This window comes from Mesocricetus auratus, unplaced genomic scaffold (assembly GCF_017639785.1).
Source record: "Mesocricetus auratus isolate SY011 unplaced genomic scaffold, BCM_Maur_2.0 Super-Scaffold_100014, whole genome shotgun sequence".
Lineage (NCBI taxonomy): Eukaryota > Metazoa > Chordata > Mammalia > Rodentia > Cricetidae > Mesocricetus > Mesocricetus auratus.
The window spans coordinates 4,044,901-4,067,476 of NW_024429197.1; the positions used below are offsets into that span (position 1 = coordinate 4,044,901).

A 22,576-nucleotide genomic window follows, 5' to 3' on the forward strand; every position below is an offset into this window, starting at 1 on the left:
ACACCTACCATGGTGTAAATGCTACTCAAGGGAATGCTGGCAAGAAAAGTGTAAATACTCAGCGCAGATGTCATTTTTTTGGTATGTATCGAATTGGTTATATCTGTGGGTACAGGACACATGGATATCAATGGTCAGGTGGGTCAATGCCCAGCCATACTGGCCTCTGAGAAACTTAAGAATTCCTTAAATGGAGCAAGAGGAAGTAACAGAGAAAGGAAAATGTTTACCTGGGGCAGGGGACAATTAAATATTCACGTTCCTATTCTCAAACCCTGAGGAATCTACACGGAAGCTGGTCCCCACAGCAGCCCCGAGTGAAGCACTGAACTCTACTTCTCAGGCAAGGAAGAGGAGAAATGCAGGGAGGTGCTGCATGTACTGCTGAATGGCACTCAGTGTCTTCTCAGAGTCGCTCTTGGGTTACTGTACTGATTAAACGATTATCTCAGCTCCAAACCATCTACAATGGAAGTCTGTGTGACCACAGTGTTCCCTTTCTATCTCCTGGTTTCTCTGTGAACTATTTATTTCACTAGTCTCTTCACTGTATAAACAAGGGGTGGGCAGTAGTGTGTGTCCTCTCTTCCTGACTGACCTGAAAGACAATAGGGACACTACATGGACACAGAAACAAGAGCCAACAGCTGCTCCGATACACGCAGCCATGCCACTACACAACACATTTTAAAGGGGGCAAGAGCATGACCTATGTGAGTGGAAGGGCTCTGCACAGGACGCTGAGTGAGGATTAGAAAGAAACCAGTCTACAAAGGGGAAAGTGGAACTTACTCTCTTGGAACAGGACATGCTCAGGGCTTCACTCACCTCAGAAAGAAAGTAGAACCAGGAGTGATCAAAGACGGGAGGAGGGATGCGAGAGCTGGTGTCTGCAATCTTTTTGATTTGGTAGGGAAGCCTCAGGACCATTTCTGTGAGCAGCTGGGTATAGGCTTCAAACACGTCAGCAGCATGACCCTTAGAAGAATATCTTCATAAGAACCTGGCACACCAGTCTTCCATGCTCACCACCATGAAGATGGCTGTTAACTACTAAGCATTAAGATGCCTTTCAAAGTTGGAGCCTTAATTCACACAAGAATGACAGTGGAGACAGAACAAACAGTCCTTAAAAGCTCTGGCATTTGCACAAGATGGCTCAGTGAGTAAAGGTACTTGCCAACGAGCCTGATGATCTGAATTTGACCCCTTGGAGCAACATGACAGAAGGAAAACTGACTTCCAAAAGTTGTCCTTCCAACATACATAGAGAGGAGAGGGAAGAGAAGGGGGGAAGGGGGGAGGGGGGAGGGAGGGAGGGAGGGGGGAAGGGAGGGGGGAGGGAGGGAGGGAGGGAGGGATTTCTCTATGCTTCCTGACTGGTAGGTAAGATTCCATGAGATTTTCTTTTACCTGGGTTCATCTACCTGGAGGCCCATCATAACTAGCATGTTCATGAGCCTCTTATGAGGTATGCAGAATATGCGACACACAAATGGGAACATGATCCATTGCTGCTGCTGTCACCTTGCCTCATGTTACATCCTCACGCTTTCCCAAGAAGCTTCTTATGAAATGAAGTGACTTACTCCACTTGCTTCCTCAGCTTACAAAAGAGGCAGGAATCAGAATCCCCCCAGAACAGGCTGGGAGAACTGGCCATCTGTTGTCATTCTGAAATAAGGAACCACCTCCCTGTGTGGCTCCTAATTGTGGTCTTGCTAGCTTTACTTATGGAGGGTAGAGCACACCGCTCTGAGGAGAGCCCTCACCTTCACATACTGGCGGAGAAAGAATGGGCTCATATCTGGTGGGGATGACGTCGTATGTGGTTTCAGCAACTGGCTAGTGGCCACGGGCTCCTCATCGTTCTGCTGGCTCTTCCAGTATTCCAGCAGAGACTTGAGCACATGGAGACAATAGTCCACAGCCCCTGAGCTCAGCAGGGCTGCTGCTGTGGCACTGGAGATGAGGGAAGATGACTGAAAGGAGAAAACACAGAGCAGGCAAGGCTACTGTAAAAGCTGAACCCACTTCATGCAGACACTGCGTTCACCACACAGTAGTCTTAGCATCAGTTCTTACAGATATGCATTCATCAGTCTGTTCCACTACAAGTTTCTCAGCTGGCTCAATCACTCTCCCCAGCTCTTTCAACAAACTACTTCAGAGGAAAACAAATGCTAGTTTTCAACCTGACCTTACTACATCTCTGTGCCAGGGAGGAGAAGCCATGTTCACCTTTCCCTCCAGAGCTAGACTTTCCCCTTCCCCTGAAGCAAAGCAAACAGCAGCTCTTTTGAAGGAGACAAAAAGTTCCACTCTAGGTCCTTCTTGGCAACATCACCCTCCCAGTAGAGGCTCTCCCAGAAAACCAGGCTCCAAAGAAGGGGTGAGTGATGGCATGCATAAGAAGCAGGAAGGAGCAAAGCTACTGTACATAAGACCATTAGGAGAGCCTTGAAAATCCCAGCAAACCCCACAGCTCATAAGCTCATTAAAATTGGATGCAGTTCAGCCTCGATTTCCACCGTCTACGCTTTGTGCTAATCTCCTTTCACCACACACACTTGGCTTTCTCTCTGCTCTATTACCATACCTTATAGCAACAGACACTGGGAATCCTCTTAGCTACTCTGTGCTTTGCAGAACAGGCCCTTGCTTTTCAATAGTGGAACCTCCAAGCCCATTGGAGGGATTTTTGGTAAGGACCTGCGCTGAAAAGGGGAGAAGTTCTGCTCCTGAAGAGGGACAAACTCACACTTCCCTTGTGACAAGAGTTAGCAGAGGACTGCCACTTCTGCCCTCAGCCCTGCACTAACCACTCTATCCTCTTACCTTACCTCTAACCCATAAGCTCAAAGCACAAATACCTCACAGATGGAAGACTTGGATCCGGACTTGGTGCGGGACATGAAGACACTCAGGAGTCTCATTACGACCAAATGGACTTCATTCAAGGCACTGCGCTCGTTCTTCTTGGAGACATCCTGTAGGCAGAAACAGAAGTGCTATGCTTCCTCTAAGCTCCTATGGGATTCCCCTACACCAAGGGCAACAGAGGTCGATGCACTCAGAGACCATGGGAAGATCTGAACAACAAACTTAATGCTTTTATTTTGAGTCCCCTGGACTAGAGGCTATAGTGATGGTTACTCTCACTGCCAACCTGACATAACCTAGACTAACCTGGGGAAGAGAGTCTTAATGAGAGATTTATGAATCAAGCTGTCCTGTGCGAATGTCTGTGGGGGACTGTGTTGATTGCTTCAACTGATGTAAGGAAAACCTAGGCTGACAATGGATATCAAGCATGATTCCTGGGATTTGTGCTCAGAACTGCAGAAGAACACAGGAAGCAGCTAGGTGGTGATAGTGCATTCCTTTAACACCAACAGGGAGGCAGAGGCAGGTGGATCTTTGAGTTAGAGGCCAGCTTGGTCTACGGAAAGCCAGGGTTATGCCGAGAAACCCTGTGGGGAGTAGGTGTGTGTGTGTGTGTGTGTGTGTGTGTGTGTGTGTGTGTGTGTGTGTGTGTGTGTGTGTGTGTGTGTCTGTCTGTCTGTCTGTCTGTCTGTCTGTCTGTCTGTCTGTCTAGATATAGATACACAGAAAGTTGAGTTGTCCATTCACTCCGTCCCCTGCTTTGGATGTGATGTGACCAGCCACTTCAAGTTCCCGCCTTGACTTTCCTACAATGATGGACCATAACCTGATCAGTAAACTGAACACATTCTTTCTCCTTTAATGCTTTTGTCACAGTACCAGAAAACTAGAACCCAAAGGAAGCTTGACTAAGAACGGAAGAACCTGAGAAAGGCTTCTGGCTAATCCCTGCTCTCCACATGGCACAACTTTCCAGTTTTACCTTTTTGTCCATGCCAAGCTCAGCAATGAGCTGGGAGAGCAAGTTGTCCAGGGCCCCCTTGTCTTTCTCATCTTCTCCATCCAGATCTGTTGTGAGCATTAGAATGACCTAGCAGGCAGAGAATGAACACAGAGAGTCAATTTCCTAAGGCAGAGTGGCTGAGCATGTGTGTCATAAAACAATCCCAACCTTTTCGAAGTCTCTGCCCAGCCTCAGATGCAGGAGGGCATTTCAGATTCCAGCTCTGCCCTCATTTAAGTGCCCAGGGTTGTAAAAAATCAAATTTTGACCTGTGCCATTTGCGACATCATTGAAAAGACTTTATAGAAACTTTATAAAAATAATGAGTAATATGCCAATCCAAGTGGTTTGAAAGATTGTGCTATATGAGAATCAAAGAACAGAGCATGGGCCGCTGTACTTAGGACAGAGACAACACAAACTGTGTATCAGGAGAAACTTTGTGCTCTAATTCTGTCAATTACCCAGCTGGATGACTTTGGGCATCCCCTAACCACAGCTGCAACCTGAAGGGCTGCAACTTGCAGCTCAGGCAGGCTGTACTCCATCCTTCTGTGACTTTAACACCAGCCTTCTGAGGCCTCTGAAAAAGGAGTGCATTGTCCCAAGGTGGCCTGACTGTAATACAGCTGATCCAGGAGAACTGAGGGATACCTGCATATATGGGATGGCTCGGACACCTCCAACGTTTCGTAACTGCGGCAGTGTCTGCAGTAATCGCTCCAACAGCATCAGACGAACCATGTGAAGCCTGAAAGATCAAGGATGTCCAGGAAACATGAAGTGGGATACAAAGAAGACCCAGCTGGGTACAGCTCCTGCCTCCCCGATCGGTGCCAACAAGGAGCTAGATACTCAGGAACAAGCCAAGTATGTTGAGTGACTAAGGCTGGGCACAGTGACATATCCCTGTAATCCATCCCAGCACCCAGGAGACTGAGGCAGAAGAATCTGAGTTGGAAACCAGCCTGGGCTCTAAGTGAGTTCCAGGTCATCAGTTGTGAGTACTTAGAGAGATCCTCTCTTACAAGGGCAAAATGATGATGATAGTTTCTATTATTTAAAGTTATGCCCTCAACCGACAGCTTTTACATACTGAATAGATTCTCTATAAAATACAAAATGCCTAAACTGATTCACAAAGAAACAGAAACAGCCGGGCAGTGGTGGTGCATGCCTTTAATCCCAGTCCTCAGGAGGCAGAGGCAGGCAAATCTCTGTGAGTTATAGGTTATGTTAGCCTGGTCTACAGAGCTAATGCTAGGGCAGCCAGGGTTAAACAGAGAAAACCTGTCTTGAAAAAACAAAAAATTCTTCCCTCAAGGAAAACCCATACCCAGATCAACCTTTCTTGGTGAACTTTTCTAAAAATTGGAGAGAGAAATAAATCTTATACAAACTCTTCCAGAGAAAAAAGAAAACTGAAACATGTCTGGACTCATTTTATGAGACCAAAATAGCATTGTGACAAAGACATTCCAAAGGAAAATTCCAGACCCTATCAAACACTACTAGCAAACTAAGCTAGTTAACTTATGACCAGGCATCCCCACAGCTTGATTAAGTACATACAGTAAGACAAATCACGACAACTCATACCCTTAAACAGCTGTAGGAATTTTAACTAATGCTGAAAAAGAAATACAGTATTACACAGAATACACATAGCTGGGTGCCTTCCTCAAGTCCTCAAAAACTTCAAGCCCTCAAAAACTACTCCAGCCAGACATTAGCCAAAGCAGCACAATCCAACCCCCAAAGCATGCTGGGAGCCACGGCACCCTCAAGTCAGCAGTGCCCGAGAGGAAATCGACAGCTTTCATTTCCTTTAATGCCCAGGAAGCCATACTCTTAGCACCCATCACTCCATCTCCCAGTTCTGAATGCTCAGACAAGCAGGCCTGGTGACAGTGACAGGCTGGTCCTGACCTGTTGCTAGTGTGTACATCTCCTTCAGCTTCCCCTTCACCTTCTCCCTCAGAGCCGTCTCCCTCCTGGTGCCCAGTGGTGGTGCTGATGGCTCCTGTGCTTGAGCTGACACTCCCTGGTCCAGCTGGGTGCCCCTCAGCTGTGGCATCACCATATGCACTGCTCCGGCCAGACACTGGAGGGAAATGATTTTAGAAGAACACATCAACTCCCATGGTTGGCCACGACCCAGAAAATGTTAGGTTTCAACAATTTTCGGCTGCATTTCAGTATTTACCTATGCAACCTTGGCCTCAGCTAAGAACCTGCTAGCATGTGCAAACCTCACAGTAGGTGTACTGGGGGACTGGCTTGCTTAATAGTGAATTCCCTTAAGAGGTAGGTAATAAAAACCATAGGAATAAGGGTTTCAAGGTCATACCACAATCATTTTAATTGCCATTTAGGGCTATAAATATCACTGCTCTTTTTGAACTAGGAAACAACTGAAAGACACTGAAATGTTTCCATATTAGCTACTGAATTTGAGCTCCAGACACAGAACACTGACACTTCATGGCCGAGGTCAAATGGAACCCCACCAGACTGAGTCCCCACAACTTCTCTCTCTACAGAAAGCAATCACAGGACCAGGTATGGACTACTACCTTGTCCACCGCCTCCCAGTCCAAAGAGATCAAGACACCCGGGCACATTACCACTGTGCTCGCCAGCCACAGAGTCCACTGCACTTCCCCCGCTCTCTGAGCCCACACTCCCACCATGGTCAGCAGGTGAGGTTCGCAGGGTGGAGCCGTCAGTCGCTGCAGTGCTGCCCTCATCGTCTGAGGCTGGAGCTGAGAGAGTAACGAGAGCTGTTACAGGTACAAACCCCTCCTTGGGGCGAAAGCATCACAGCACATTGCAGAGGACACAAGGCAGTTGAGTGTCCTGAGGTTAGAGGAAAAAAGGGCAAGGTCTGCTTTGCCGATCAATCGACAAAGGGACAGACACTCTACAGGATGCACTGCTAACAGCACTCAGAAGAGAAAGCCCAGTGCGCTGGACATTTCCTTCGCTGTTACAGTATGTGCAGATCCAGTAAGACTCTGTGACACGGACAATGAGTTTTCTAGCTAAATGCTTCATGGTCACCATTGTCTAGGTGTTACTGACACCTACTGAGATCCAAACTAGCCATTGCCATTCAGAGCACAGAATTCAATGAGGTTTGCTCAGCAATCCATCTGCTTTTATAAAATCACTTGTCGTGACTGTTTAATTTTTGTCGTTTTTTTTTTCCTTTTAATCAAATGGCCCAGAGGAGAGCTCATTAGAATATTTCACACTTCTTCATCATCCTCATCAGATGCTAATAATGAAGCAAGGAAATTCCCCAGAGACAGCCACAGCATCCAGGATCAGGGCTGAGCTGAGACAGGAGGAAATGCTGGATGAGATACACAGGGGAGGAAAGCCAACACAGCCAGAGAGCATAACAGACATGAGCAACACAACACCACCACGACCATGACCTTGAAGCCTGAAGTGACAGCAACTGAAGAGACCTCAGAGAAGCAAAAAGCCACAACAGCAGGCAGGGACAGTCACTGTGTTTTTCTGGTTTGTTTTGTTTTGTTTTAAATCTAAGCAGGCTAGCCTTCCCAAAAGAAAATAAGCAAATGCAGGGATGCAGCAGTCTGAATAAGTGTCCATCCCTTCATGTCTGGGTTGATTTTCAAAGGATCTCTCCCATGTGCTGCTGCCACCCACAGTCTGGTCCAACTCTACCTGGAATTTTACCAGGCTAGGAAAGAGACTCAAAACAAAGACAACATAAGTGAAGGTTTCCTAGAGACCAAATTAACAAAAACAAAAACAAAAAACAAACAAACAAAAAAAAACTCTGAAGCTCACAAATCACTGGTGGCTACTTTCGGCTTTAATGGATTTGCAAATGCAAATGAAGGCTAAGAATTAAAAGTTTACTTTATTCTTGTCTCTTTCCATACTAACAGGTTAGAACTCTAGAAGAAGGCAGTAAAGCCAACATGATGTTGTTCCCTGGACCTCTCCTAGGATATCAGCCAAAGCCAGGCAGCATGCAGTGTGAGGAAGCGGGGCCACAAGCGCTGATGCCAAGCTGCAGCAGGATGCCTTCCACAGCACATGGCTAAAGCTGAGGCAGAGGCAAGAAGTTCAGGATGGCCTGTCAAAGCAGCTGCCCGTCACACTTTCACAGCACTGAACAGGACTACAGGGTCTTGGGGGCCCTGAGCCACGCTCCTTGCTGTGGACAGTTACCTGATGCTGTGGTGTCAGAGAGGGTTCCTGCGTCCAGTGAGGAAGAGCTGGGTGCCTGGCCGGACAGTCCCAGGCTCTGCAGGCCCAGGGCACTGCTGCTGCTGCCTGGGAAACAAGTGGAGAGTGAGCCCAGCATCCCTCTGTCCCATGCACAGCACTGCTTTGGCCATCTGCTGTCCTCAGGAGTCTAAATAGGACATGACCCCTCTGGCCACTGCTGTCCACCCACCCACCAAGTTCAGTTATAGCTTCAAGAGGCACCCATCCAAAATTCAACCAGCAGTGACTGGTTTCCAGCCTACAACTGTCAGAGCCATCCCTCACTCTCCACCTGTACCTCTGAGCAGCTCTCACCCAGATCAACCTCTCCCCCAATCGGGGACAAGCTAAGTCAGCAGGGTATCAGTAACCGCCATGCCCTCTTTCTTGTGCGAGGTTGCTGTGTTCCTGGCATTGCCTTCTACCTTGCTGGTCCTGCTGCAGGCTCAAGGCAATGGCTAGTTCAACCATGGTCTCGTCATCTGCATCAGGTGGAATGTCGAGCATGGGAGGAAAGCCCTCGGCACCTGCCAACAGGGCCTCCAGGGGTGAGGGGTTGCCGTTGTTGACATTTTCAGCTGTTTCCAGGACCATCGACTCAGACTGCAGAGAGAAAACTGCATCAGTGTCCCACAGCACATGGTAAGGCTGTTGACTAGGAACCAGAGGAGAGCTGGAGGCTCCTCCTCCCCTCTCCTGCTACCAGACTCACCACCATCTCAAAATCTCCATGGTCCACCTCACTCTGTTCCTGGCTTTCCTGACGGATGTGACCACCATCGGGGATGCCTGATGATTGCATTTTCTCATCAGCGTCATCGTCATCATCATCATCCTTGTCTCCTGAGTCAAAGAAATCCCAGTTACCTAAAGGTACTTACTCCTTGATTTATAATGTGCTTTGGTCATATAGCAGAAGAGCCTAAAGATGGCACCCTGCGCTTGTAAGGACAAACTTGGAGGCACTCTACTAGAGGTCTACTTTTCTTCTTCCTTGCAACTAGCAGGGTCTGGAGAAAATGGTAGTCAGCAGTAATAGCCACAGTCCCAACAAGAAAAGACTGTTACAGGCCAGAAAGAATCAAAAACTTAAGATTTCAAAACACAGAGAAACTCAACATTCACAGGTCCTACAGGCTCCATTCTCAGAAGACAAAGTTTTCACAGGACAGGAAAAGAACTCAAAAGAGCACCAGTCCCCGTCACTGCAGCCTAGACTGCGTTCTACAAACAGGTCTGTGAGATTCAAAATGTACAATCATTATGAGAAAAACCAAAACCAGCATTAAAATCTGCAGCTATAGACTAGAAACCGAGGCCATTGTGAAAGGCCTTACAGATTCCTTGTCTGGGGGAAGGCTACAGAAAGCCTTCTATCAAGGAGGAGGCCTGGGTGAGATCTCAGGCTGTTGGAAAAGGACTGAGATCTGTCTTTCACTTGCTAGGTTGCTAAAGCATGTCCTTTCTTAGATACCAACTTCCCACACTGTGGTTGTGGGCAATGCATGCATGAGGAGGTCAGACAGATGCCAGCTGACCTCCCTATCACTCACCGAACCCAGCACTCACTGACTCTGGGTGACAGGCTGCCAGTCAGCCCAGGCATCCGCCTATCTCCACCTCCCCAGTGCTGGAGGTGTGGACTCAGGTCCTCATGCTTACAAAGCAAGCACTTTCCTAACTGAGCCACATCGTAGCTGCCTCACCCAAGAAGTCTTATTCTAAAAGAGTGCCCGAAAGTTAGTCATATACATTTCTCAAAATATGCACTGTGGGAAGGGACTACAGTTCAATGTAGAGTGCTTGTCTAACATGCAGGAGACCTAACTCAATTTCCAGCACAGCAAAAGAAGACATGATTGTTCTATATTACTTATCAGCTATATATACCTACAGAACACCTGAGACATAGCTAGTCCAAGTTGTGACAAACTGCCAAGGGGAGCCAGACACTGGCTCCTACTTAAAACAGTAATATATTACATTGCCTCTAAACTTACTGTAACTTATTTCTCTCTTTTTCACAAGTGTGGCACTTGGTCATGCAAGTACATCATGAAGTCTGTGAAATTTGCTACCTATTATTATTATTATTATTATTATTATTATTATATATAATAAGTCCTCTCAGGATTCTTTTGTAAGCAACAAATCAGACCCTAATGAGATTATGCCTTGAAAGGAAGTTTTATTCTAAATAAAAAATAAAATACACTTAATGTTTAGCCATTATGACTACTTTTTTGCATTTACTATTTACTTTTGTTCACAGCTCATGTGTGGAGGGCAAAGGACCACTACAGTGACTCAATTCTCTCCTCCTAGCATATGAGTCCCACGAAATCAGTTCAAACTCAGGTTGCCAGGCTCAGGAGAACTTTACGTACTGAGCATTCTCTTTTCACTCGATAGGCCAGGCTAGCCTTGAACCCTTAACCCTTCTGCTTTATCATCCTCCAGAGTGCCAAGGATATAGATAATCCACCATCCCCAACAGCAATGTTTTTGTTTTGTTTTAATTATTAACAATTACATATAAGACCTCGGTTTCTTGATTTTGAAGATAGGGTTTTGCTACATAGATTAGGCTAGCCTCAAATTCAGTGTCTGTACCCTCACCCCACCCCTACTGCCTCAACGTCATATTAATTTTTAAACTGTCTTTACCTGTTTTTCCTATGGCTTTAGGATGTTTCAGCCAAATGAAAAAGATCTTTATTTAATCATGTAGAAACTGGTATTGAAGATGCTGTGTCCTGGACATGTTCCCATGGCTTTGGTTTTATTTTATTCTACTCACATGCATTTTTATATGCCACCCTACTGTATACAATATTAAAGGAACAGAAAACTTAAAAGCCCCCTGATCAATATAAGCAGCATATCCCAAAGCTGCACCTTCTTTCTGGGTCCACTGGCCCACCCAGAGTACAACCTAAATCCAGACTTCACATTACCCATTGGAGTGTTGCTTCGAGGGGAGGAGGGCAATGTCACGTGTCTCCGTTTGTTCCTGGGCCTTAGGACTCGAATTAGAGCTTGTTTGCAGGAGAAGCTCACAGCAGGGTCCTATGGTTTGAAAGGAAGGTGTCAAGCTCTGGTACTCCATCACCATGAGCAGCGACTCCAGCTTGTCAACCACTTACACAAGACAGAAGTCTGTCTACTCTCACCTGCGTCCTCCTGGCCAAATGCAGCAGGATGGAGCAGGCCAGCCTCTGCAGACTTGGCATGGTAAGCCCATTCACTACCTTTCTGTCTTTTAGCTGCTGGGGACAGTCTGCAAGGCCATTTGACCCTGAGGCTACTTTGGCTCTCTACAAATGAGCTCTGACTTTTCACCACATAATCAAACCCTCATGTTCCTCTTTGCTCCATGCCATATACAGTACTTTTAACACTTATTTTCTGTAACAGGTACAATAATACAACCATTCGTACATTCATTGAAACAACACTTACTCCAGCATTAATTCTACAGCAGGCGTCAGAGTACGAAAGCATTAATGAAGGACCACACACCCCCTTCCAAGCCTCATTCTCTGCTGCTTTTACTGGTATTTGTGATTACTGGCCCCCATCAATTTTTTTTAAAGATTTATTTATTTTTGTGTGTGGGGGTGTTTTGCTTGCATGTAGGTCAGTGTACCACCTATATAAAATGCCCAAGGGGGCCAGAAGGTGTCAGATCCCTTGGAGCATAGTTACTGGCAGTTGTTACTTGCTATGTGGTTTCTGGGAATTGAACCCAGGTCCTCTGGAAGAGCAACCAGTTCTTAACAACTGAGCTCCTCCACCTCTCCACCCCCTCCCACCAGTTTTTAAGTCTATGTTACTTCATTAGGTTAGCAACATACAAGACTATTTTCCACACACTCCCAGGCTGACCAGAAACACTGGGTTGTGCTGATACGTACAGGACACAACAGCATCTGCATGTAGATCTTGGATGCTGTGTTGATACAGTCCAGCTCGCAGGTACAATAGCCATGGATAATGTCTACCAGTGCATTAACAGTAGCTTCAATATGAGTCAGGCCTAAATGGAAGAAAAGGATTACCTGAAAATCTGTTGACAAAAACAACTCTAGTCCTTGAAAGCCTTGAGACAAACCCAGATTTTGATCATCACATAGAGGGCAGCTGAACAAAAACAGAAACACACAGCAAAGCAAACCAACAACACACACTGTGGTGTAGCCTGTAAGCTGTGGCTGGGCTGTTTTATTGAGTCTCCCAATTCTATAAACGTCCTCAAAAGCCCTTGTAGGCCCTGCACCAGAGAAGTAGGAATCACTGTAGACAGCCACAGAAAAGGCAGGGGCTCTCAAGGTGGACAGATAACACCCCTTTGTTCCCTAAAACCTGAGGTGTTGACAAAATAGGTTACTGACAGGCCTTTTAGGATGTAGGTATCAGGTGATCTTCAAACAACAGGCCCTGTGCATCTACTCTTCTCTTTGGTTGTGGGGTTTTCCCTTTTCCCCTAACTTTCAGGAATGTGACACATAGAGAACCAAAGCAACAACAACTTGGAAATGAAAATACTTTTCATGGCTGGTTCTATTACATTCCTATCTTCTGAACTGGCTCTCAACCAAGTGTTTATCTTTTATTTTATTTTATTTCAAAACAAGATTTCTCTGTGTAACAGTCCTAGCTGTTCTGGAACTCACTTTGTAGACCTAGCTGGCCTCTGCTGGGATTAACAGCATGCCTACCATGCCCAGCTCAAGTCTTTCAAATACTTTGTTTTTAATAACAACTAAAGAATCATCGTCATCATTGTCCCCCATGTGAACTATGCAATCCCACTCGAAGGGAAGATATACACCATATACACACACATACACACCTGTCCACCACACTGCTGGTCCCCATGGGCAGCAATATATACCATACACACACAAACACACACACACACACACACACACACACACACACACACACACACACACACACACACACACTCTTGTCCACCACTCTGCTGGTCCCCATGGGCAGCAATGCACTGAGCTCACATATGTCTCTCTGCTACTGCTCTGGAGGAAAAGGTCACAGTGTTGAAGGGCTTACACCTACTTCACTAGTGTCAAGATCCAAGTAACCCTGCCAACATGATACCTGGCAGGCAGGCAGGTGCCAGGAAGGCATTCTTGGGCTTAGAGGCATGGAGTTTCCAGAAGTGGTTCACAAGCTGAGTGATGAAACTACAGCTGTCTCCTTCCACCTGCTTCTGTGGTTCTTTCCCCTCATCCGCTCCTTCTATGCAGGAGAAAGGAAATTATTAACGATGGTAAATCTAAGACAGAATTCAATTTGTTTTAAGGTTAACTCAGGTCAAGGAAGCTTGCCTGCGGAGGGAGTTTCAACTGGGGCCCCAATCAATATGCCAACTATCCCTAGATTCCAGCAGGCACATCTGGGGAAAAAACAGTCTGGGAAAGGAACATCACAGAAAACATTGTGTGTTAGAATTAGATAGAGAGGGGAACATTCAGGATCTTTACAGCAGAGTCAAAGATGCCTGTTCCAACCGTTTGACTAAACCCAGGGGAATGTCTGAGATTCCTCTAGATTGACTCCAGGATTGTACCGTTAGAAGGACAGACAGGAAAGCAATGGCATACAAGAACACGCAGGTGGTAGGGAACTGCAGAGGCATCAACGAGCTTTTTCTAATGATGGCAAATTAGGTTTGGTACTGAGCCATCCATAGGCAGCCAATGTAAGGAGAGATGATGGGAGAAGCACCGAGAAGCCACTGTACACAAAGTACTGCCGCCAGAACAGCAACCACAGCACACAACACACTGCCTCCAAGTACTAGGGCAAAACCAAGCTCAGCTTCACCCAAAGAGCACAACCTTCTGTACCCCTCTACAAAGAGATAGAGTGTAAGAAAATCCCACTCCTGCCATATCAGGGCGAAACTGAGCTCAGCTTCACCCTGGATAATTTCACAACAGACTAGCTGAGATTCTGAACACTAAGCAAATTCAAGGATGATCAGGTTAGTTACAATGGGGCAACATCAGAGACCCTACAAAGTTAAAAAAACAGGGAACAGATTATCTGTCATTAGAGCCAACAAGAACAGGGAGGGCATGACAAAGGGCAAAGAAGGTGCATTAAACAGGTTTCAGGACCACGGCCTCATAGGCCAAGTTCACCTGTTTCCATCTGGGGCAGCTTTGACTCCGTAAAGTGCACAAGGTTGTTAGGACGCATAATGGCAATGGAACGAGCTGTGATCACTAGCCGCTGGAACACCTCAGGGTCCAAGTCCTTGCCTTCTTTGCTGGATGTGTTGAGACACTGCACAGCTTTGCTCAGCAAGGCCTGGTCCTATAAAACACGGGGTCACAGAGAGTCAACCATAAGCAAAAGCAAGGCACTAAATCACATGCAGGTCTGGAAACTCCTCTCAAAAACTGTCACCAGCTATCATGCCAATCTTCAGGCTGTTTAATGCTCAACTGCCCGACACAGTATCAACAGTCTTTTCAAAAGTCAACCAGGGGCTGGGCAGTGGTGCTGCACGCCTTTAATCCCAGCACTTGGGAGGCAGAGGCAGGAGAATCTCTGAGTTCAAAGCCAGCCTGGTCTACAGAATGAGTGCCAGGATAGGTTCCAAAGTTACACACACAGAGAAACGCTGTCTTGAAAAACCAAAAGGTCAACCAGGGGGTAGTGGTGGCACAGGCCCTTAATCCCAGCCCAACAATAAATAACCCCAGTCAACAAACACCTGCCACACATGTATGCCTCTCACCTAGTCCACAGCTGAGGACTCAGAACAGCAGTATATCAACACCTATGGTACATTCCTGACCCTCACACTCTCCCACGGAGAAGCAGCCACCAATACTCACTCTCCTTTTTAAAGCTTGCTGATTCGGTCAGAGAGACAGAAAATTAAAATGATGTGCCTGTGTCCTACTGGATCGGTTCCTCAGTCTAGAGAAGATTTCATCATCTCGCAGGAGAAACATGGGACTGGCTCTAATCTCAGTGTGAGGCCCTTCCTTCTGCTTACTCCACTAGGGTCCTTGCTTTATAGATGAAGAGCCAATGGATTTGACTCCTTCAGGACAATTTCCATTTCTACAGAAGGCCTCCAGAGAGGGAACGATACCTTGTGGCTGTGGTAGGCTGAGCGGCTGGTGTGCAGGCTGGCCAGGAGGCTCTTTGACTGCTGCTGGACACTGGCAGGTGCTGGCAGGGAGAGCAGCAAAGTGGCCAGCTCCTGGGCTGCGTGCTTGTTTCTCTCCTGATGTGGAAGACAGCATGGTTATCACTCACCCCTCAGTGCAGTGAAGAATGCCCTTTTGTCTGTCCTTCCCCTCCCTCCCTCCCCCTCCCTCCCTTCCTTCGTTCCTTGCCAACCAAGATAGGTTACCCAACACTGACTAGAAAGAGCAGTAAAGATTTTGAAGCTAGAACCCGCCAACGACACAGGTGCAGAGTTCAGGGATGCTTTGCAAATGTGCTGTCAGTATTCTTATGCTCCAAGGCAGCAGGCTTCAGGTCAACAACCCTACTTCCTGCCTCTTCAGAAAGCTCCCGTGTGCTTTGAAGAAATGACTTGCCTTCTCAATGATTGGACCAACAGCAAAGCAGCTTTCCAGGGCTTCCAAAGAACTCACGACCAGCCTGGGGAGACAGAAAGCCTGGCTTGAGTACAAGCACTGTTCTCCCTGCCTCATGTCAGCCCGGCAAGCTGTAATTGTGAGGACCTTGGGGACAGCTATCGAATGCCAAATACAAAATCAAAGCGCAATAAACCCTGCCACAGGCACCGTGCATATCGCTGCTGTGTCACAGGCCAGAAGAAACCTGGTTCCTGCTTGGAGATCAACCTGAGGCCATGTTCATAATCCGCCACTCAAAGATGGGGCTTTCCTTCCTCAAAGAGGATAAATGTGCTTCCTTCTGCTGCCTGTGGCAGGGATCCTGAGATGGGCTTAAGTCTCGATGCAACAGTGCCCGAAGCTCAGGTACTCAGAGATCAGTGGGCACAGGGAGGCACAAGGGGGAAGCTAAAGTCATCTGTTTACATTGGCAATGTTAAGGCTGTGCTTCTGCTTACACAGCCAGGAAGATGCACACAGGCATTTCCTATGGGCTTTAAGTACAGGAGAAAACAAACTATTTTTAGTGCATGCTGCTGGAATATTCAAAGATAGTATGAAGCATATTTAGAACATGGCACTTCTCCATTAGGGAAGAAGCAGGAAGCCCAGCCATTACATAGTACCTATATCAGGTAACATGCTCTAGGCTTACTCCTGTGAATTTCCATGGCATAGTAAAACAACCATCATCCTGACAGCTGGGGTCTGGACAGGAAAAGAAAGCACTGAGAAGGTAGCTGGAGTGATAAAGGAAGGCGCCAACAACAGAGGGAAGATGGAGGAAGCACAGGATAAAGGGAAATGGAACAAGCTGCAGGAGCTTATGAACCAGTAGGGCATTTTGCCTCTCTACCCCCAATCCCTTCACATCCGTTGTACAGAATGAGCAGCAAGGATGGGTTAAAGAAGACAGAGCCTAGAGGCTGATGTGGCCAACACCAAGGGTGCACTCACAGTCCCAGGTAGGCTCCAGTTTACACATGGAGAGCTCTGCAGCCATGCAATGATCAGAACAGAAAGTAGCAGGACTTGGAACAGAAGCGAATCAGCGCAAAGCCACACCAATGCGGACGCTGCTCTCTGACATACACGCACTCGTGCAGAGAAAAGAAACAGGGCATACTAACCGGTCCAGCTTGGTTAGGGACTCAGTTTCAGAACTTGGGGGAGAAGCAAAGGGAAAAAAGAAAAAGAAAAAAATGTGAAGCTCAGAGAAACCTAGAAACACATCCTAAGCAAACGATATATGAATAGGGGGGAGAAAAAAGAAGGCAGAAGTGGAGTGGCTGCTGGTGGAGCGCAGCAGCTCCAAGCATGGCTATCTCAGGACTTACAATGTAAGAAACCCACTCTTACATCCGGACCTGCTTCATCTACCATGGCAAACCAGCAGCCACCCAGCACAAAGAAGCCAAGCATGTGCTTACGAATGCCACCGTAGGGGGCTCTCAGGACACTGCACTCTCCTGCAAGATGCCGCAGCAGCCTCTCTTGCTGGCAGTGTTTTTACCACAGAGTAGCAACTTCCACAGAGAAAGACGAGAAGATGGCGCGATTGGCACAGAGGGAGGATGTTTGTTGGTGTTTCAGTCTGGATCCTAATCTAGAGTTTAAGCACTTTCTGGTCTGCAGCCACTGGCTATTCCAAATGCTTATGGAAAATTAAATAAACGACCAAGCTTCTGTCTGGACAGAGATCCAGCATTAGATACCTCTGAGTCCATTTCCCAGGCTCTGTTCCTTTATTAAGGAGAAACTGAATATTCAGGGGACTGTGTGAGAACTTGAAAACCAGGACTAAGGCTTGAGAGATTTAAGACATAGAAGGGCTCTGAAGTCAGGGCAAAATGGTTAAGAATTAAAGCCAAACCCTGCCACCACTGGTACCTCTCCAGGACAGTGCCACTAGTCGTAGTTGGAGCGGCTGAGTCACTCTCCCCAGTGCCGTTGCTCTGATTCAGGTTGGAAGGGCAGATGTTGCTGACAGAAGCGGAAGGGAATTCTTCTGGAGGTTCATCAGGCCAGCCAAACTGCTCCTTAGTCTTGCCATAAATTTTTACAGCATCGATCATGGTGACCCCTGCTGGATCCACCGAGGCACCGACTGCAATAAGCAAGAGAAGCCTTTAGGAAGCATATTTACTAAGAGCTCATATCACCCTCCATAGAAAAGCACAGCACAGTCAGCAACACGTCCGTCTCAGACTTGGGAGTCATGTCTGCTGAGACACTTGGCAGGACTCACTGCTGAATGCATAAGGAACAGTTCAATGGACCACAGTCTGATATCTCCCACTTGGGAGAGACCCTGACCTTCACTCTAAGGATCCTCTGGTATTGACTGGTGTTCTAGCTCCCCAGCCCTTACTCCCAGCGGTCTCTAAGCACTTTCTCTGTTCAGTGTTCAAGTCATCACCATCCACACAAAAGCAGTTATTTCTAGGAGAAAGAACTTCAGCTAAGTGGCCAGTAAGTGATAGAGAACACACAGGCTCAGGGATGTGTGATGTAAAGAAAGCCTGGATGGAGCTAGGGCTGACTCTAGCTCACTTGAGTACTTGCTAGGTTCCATCCCTAACACCATACAAACCTCTAATTCCAGAACTCAGAAAGTGGAGGCAGGAGGATCAGAGGTTCAAGGTCACCCTCAGCTATACAGTGAGTTCAAGGACAGCCTGGGAGACACGAGATCCTGTCTATAAATGGATGCATGAATTAAATGTAAAAGGCTTTGAGTCAGGGATGTAGTTCAGCTGATAGAGCAATATATCAGTCTTGCCTCCTCTGACATGGAAGAGATCCATCGATAAGGCCAATGCAACACCAAAGCAAATAGTAGTAACTGAGCCTGCCCTCCCTCTACCACCACATCTATTCTTTAATAGGCCTACTGGCATTAGTCTGTAATCCCAGATACGGAGGAGGCTAAGGCAGGAGGATACCAAGTTCAAGGCCTATTTGACCTATAGAATGGGAGCCCCTGTTTCAAAATAATTTAAAGCTTAGTGGTAGAGTATTTGCCTAACATGCACAAAGTCCGGGGTTCAATTCCCAGTACCATCAGCAAGAAAAAAAAGCAGTCTCCTTTACCAACAGCCTACCTCTTACACCTCAAATAAAGGGAGATGGAGGTAGAGCAGAGATGCCTAACAGTCGAGGGCCACCTAGTGGTCATCCACTCTAGTCACAATGAGAAGGCCCCAGCCTGGCCGGTGTGGATCACTCACTAAAGAGGTTCAGCTTCTTGTCAGCCTGCAGGGCTTCTTCTCTAGTGAAGGGGAAGTCAAACCAGCGGGAACGGCTCAGATTAAGCTGCATGGTTCTGCCAAAGATCTCGATGTATGATGGGGCCCGTTCAATTGCCTGGGTCCCAATCTGGATCCGCATGCCTGTCATTACCATAGTGCTGCTGTTGTTACTAATCTCAATGGTGAAGCCGCCAGGCTGCAAGGACAAAAGCACATGTCAGAAATCTCCAGAATCCTTCATCCCACACTGCCTCAATAGCTACTATGTAAGACCTCATTTTTTTTTTTAACTCCATCCTACTCAGGCCATGACCAAGGGAGAAGAGAAGCAGTGCCAGGCTTCCTTCCCCTGAGCATTAACCACCCCGTTTGTCCTGTACATAGTAATCCTGCTAACAATGGAGAAAATTCAGCCTGCGGGACTCAAGACCTTCAGCAGCTGAAATAATGTTGATTTATTCAAGGATCATTTGACTGGAAGCGAGCAACTCTGAGTATATATTCTATGTCTGATTCTAAAGAAGACGTGAGGCTAGCCCGAATGCTCAGTGGTGGAGCGCCTGGGTTAAAGCCTAGTGCTGAAAAGACAGACACAAGTGGTTCAACAATAATTGTCACAAGAATGCTAACCCAGAAAGTGAGCCAGGCCTGTGTGCTCCTCACCTTGGTGTTAGCCACGTACATGCCGGTAGAGTTCAGCCTGTGCTTTATCTGTTGTGCATTGTAGACTTGCAGAAGGTCATTACCACCAAACTCCACATCTGTCAGCTGCTGGTTGTGTTCAAAAAAGTCAATGGGGAAGGTCACTTGGCTAGATGTGCGGGCTGCTGTGGAGGACAGTGCCAGATTGTCAGAGAGCGCTGGTGTGTGGTCTCAGCACCTCTGCTCTCTCTCCAAGGTTCTTACACTCTAATCAAATGAGATCCCATCACCTGTCACATCATGAAGCTTACCCGAGGTCAGCTTTCTAGCACACCACCCCTAACCATGTGACTTGCTATAAACAAAACCTGTTATCCGTATGGAGTGTACAGTTCATAACACAACAATCTATTTCTTTACAGGACGATAGGCTACATCATCATCTCAATCATAGAAACTCCAGAACAAATTTAAGGAAACATGATGATGCCTGCAGTATCCTTCACTTAGCCAGGACCGTTCCCTCCTAAAATCACACTTCCTCTTTTCAGAGAGTCCTCTCACAGCCAGGAGCGAAACTTATTATGTCCGTACTATTATGCGGGAAATTAGTCAACTGAAGGGATTTACCTTTCAATTAGATCAAATGCACAGGTAAGTCACTTTCCCTAATCCCAAAGCTGAAGACAACATTCTTGAGGCACCCAGAATGGCTGGCTCAAATTGGGTAGCAAACCATGGTTACCATGTGGTCCTTTATCTCAGAAAATTAGGCAGAACTGGTCTCTGACCTCACCAAGTATGCAAGCAGGATAGCCAGCGCTTCTTCTGACTATCACAGGGACCTACTCTGCCACTGTCTAGAAGACTGCTGAACCCATGCCCACACGGCTCTGGAGGGGACTTACTGATCGTAGTCGTTTTGCGCTTTCGCACAGGCTTCATGATGTTGATGACACTGCTGGGCTGCAGGGAGGGCTGGAGCCAGTAAGAGGTGTTCTCCACATTGGCCATGTAAATACGCAGGCTGCCATCCTCACACAGCAGGATCATAGTCGTCCGTTGCTGCTCATTGCAAGCGGTGTGCCTAATGGCAACCATGTCTTGGATCTAGAAGGAGAGGATAAAAGGGAAGCGGGGTATGGATGGGGGGGTGCACTGGGTTAGTTCTCACACCTGTGGCTCAAGAGCCTCAGAGAAAGGTGGCAAACCCTCAAGCTCCACAGGTAGGTTGGGGTATAGCAGCTAGAAGAGACAACTTTCATCTGTTTGTTTTCTTGAGATATGGGCTCAATATTAGCTTAGGCTGGCCTCCAAATTCTTAATCCTCCTGTTTCAGCCTCTCCAGTGCTAGAATTGGGGATGTGTGGCATAGCATGGAGATGGAGAAATATTTTCAAGCTGCCAGCAATGGAATATATTCCCAAGTAAGAAATGTGGGAAGGGGCACTGACCTTGGCTTTGGCAGGAAGAGTTTTAATCTCCTGGATGAGGAAAGTGTCTGGTTTCACCATGACCACCAGAGGCACACCAGTAGTTTGCTGGACACAACAGACCAAGCCAGGGTGGTTCATCACCTCTGACCACTGGCAAAGTGCAGGAGAAGTCTTACTGCCACCATTTGAGCTGCAGACAACAAGAATGAACATGGTGTTGCTACCCATTTTTCAGTTCCTATGAGTAGCTATGTAACTCAGCAGTGGACCCTGGCCAAGGATTCAGATTCACCATGGGTCAGCTTACTAAGAGCCACATGTGTGCTACCATCACTCCAGTGTGTGCCCCCAAGAGTCCTCACCGAAATTTCACTACTTGGGAATAAGTGGCCTTTTGAGACTACCAATTATCAAGGCCATAGAGTTGCCTATGGTGGGTGGCATGGTGTCCTACACAGTTTGATATCATTCCAAACCAGGTTAATACCCTACAGATCTAAAACAGTCTTCAGTAGTAGCTAAGGAGTAAAAGAGACTCTGAGTCTCCTCCTCCTCTTCCCTAAAGAGAACTCACCACCTCTGACATCCAGAAAACTGATGAGCAGACTGACCTGCCCCAGTTCCCACACCCACAGGACTGATGTGTGTCCTACTTACTGAATGGGAAGAGGGTGGGCTTCTCAAGGAGGCAAGATGAAAGGGCCTTGGGGCAAGGTGAGTGCCTCACTGGCACTGCCTCCTCCTTGAAACCTGGTCATTGTTAAAATCACACCAGTTGCCTTGACTACAGGTTTTCTTTCAGTGTAACAGTGAAGCCTCTCAGCCCCTACAAGGCCACCTCTTACAGCCTGGTGTCACCATGGTGAAGAACAAGCAATAGGTAGCCCAACTAGCCAACCCTGGCTGTTAGTCTTTAAAGATACTCAACTGGAGTAGTGCAAGGCTGGTCAGAGCCAGTATGTGAAGCAGTAGAGGAGAGGCGAGGGGTGAGGATGAGAAAGGAGGGCAGAGAGCCCTACGAAGGGAGGGAGGGAGGGCATCAAGGAGGACGGCATTCCATGAGTGCTCTCACCTTTTGATGTTGATGGGGAAGAGCTGCAACACCTCCAGAGTGCTCCTGCTGACAGTGGCTGCAAAGGACTTGCCCTGACTGTAGCTGAAGAAGAGCATCTGCAACACGTGCGAGTAGTATACAGACACACCACCACCCGCCACCTGGCTGTTACTGTCCTGCAGGAGAAAAGACATGCACGTGCAGGGTTTAGGATTTCACTTACTGGCTAGAACCAAGGTTCTGGGTAGGTATGACTTTAAACCATAGCCTAAACATAAGACCTCTATAAGTAAGCTTCACATGAAGGTTGAGATGAATGGACTAAACTGACGTCCTTAGAAAATATTACATCACACAAAAGTAAATTCTATGTAAGGAACAGTGACTCTGAGGGGCAGTTTGGGGAAGATGATCCTAGC

The 22,576-nt window shown here is 47.2% G+C and overlaps 1 protein-coding gene across 8 annotated transcripts in view; it reads right to left on the bottom strand.

The window, feature by feature from the left end:
* Ubr4 (ubiquitin protein ligase E3 component n-recognin 4) overlaps positions 1 to 22,576 on the bottom strand; it is a 108,158-nt gene that overhangs the window by 39,694 nt on the left and 45,888 nt on the right. Inside the window, exons 44-67 of one of the 8 annotated variants that reach the window (XM_021233582.2) lie at positions 22,176 to 22,333; positions 21,122 to 21,293; positions 20,576 to 20,777; positions 19,689 to 19,852; positions 19,005 to 19,221; positions 17,665 to 17,881; positions 16,905 to 16,937; positions 15,733 to 15,796; positions 15,279 to 15,413; positions 14,314 to 14,488; positions 13,495 to 13,578; positions 13,265 to 13,405; positions 12,058 to 12,179; positions 11,098 to 11,209; positions 8,853 to 8,980; positions 8,566 to 8,743; positions 8,102 to 8,206; positions 6,517 to 6,654; positions 5,819 to 5,993; positions 4,544 to 4,640; positions 3,869 to 3,976; positions 2,874 to 2,990; positions 1,773 to 1,982; positions 829 to 978 (exon numbers count right to left, since the gene is read on the bottom strand). In XM_021233582.2, the coding sequence (XP_021089241.1) occupies positions 829 to 978; positions 1,773 to 1,982; positions 2,874 to 2,990; positions 3,869 to 3,976; positions 4,544 to 4,640; positions 5,819 to 5,993; positions 6,517 to 6,654; positions 8,102 to 8,206; positions 8,566 to 8,743; positions 8,853 to 8,980; positions 11,098 to 11,209; positions 12,058 to 12,179; positions 13,265 to 13,405; positions 13,495 to 13,578; positions 14,314 to 14,488; positions 15,279 to 15,413; positions 15,733 to 15,796; positions 16,905 to 16,937; positions 17,665 to 17,881; positions 19,005 to 19,221; positions 19,689 to 19,852; positions 20,576 to 20,777; positions 21,122 to 21,293; positions 22,176 to 22,333 (3,402 nt within the window). Of the gene's footprint in view, positions 1 to 828; positions 979 to 1,772; positions 1,983 to 2,873; positions 2,991 to 3,868; positions 3,977 to 4,543; positions 4,641 to 5,818; positions 5,994 to 6,516; positions 6,655 to 8,101; positions 8,207 to 8,565; positions 8,744 to 8,852; positions 8,984 to 11,097; positions 11,210 to 12,057; positions 12,180 to 13,264; positions 13,406 to 13,494; positions 13,579 to 14,313; positions 14,489 to 15,278; positions 15,414 to 15,732; positions 15,797 to 16,904; positions 16,938 to 17,664; positions 17,882 to 19,004; positions 19,222 to 19,688; positions 19,853 to 20,575; positions 20,778 to 21,121; positions 21,294 to 22,175; positions 22,334 to 22,576 lie in introns of all 8 variants that reach the window. The other 7 variants (XM_013121234.3, XM_013121233.3, XM_013121235.3 and 4 more) reach the window with 7 other exon arrangements.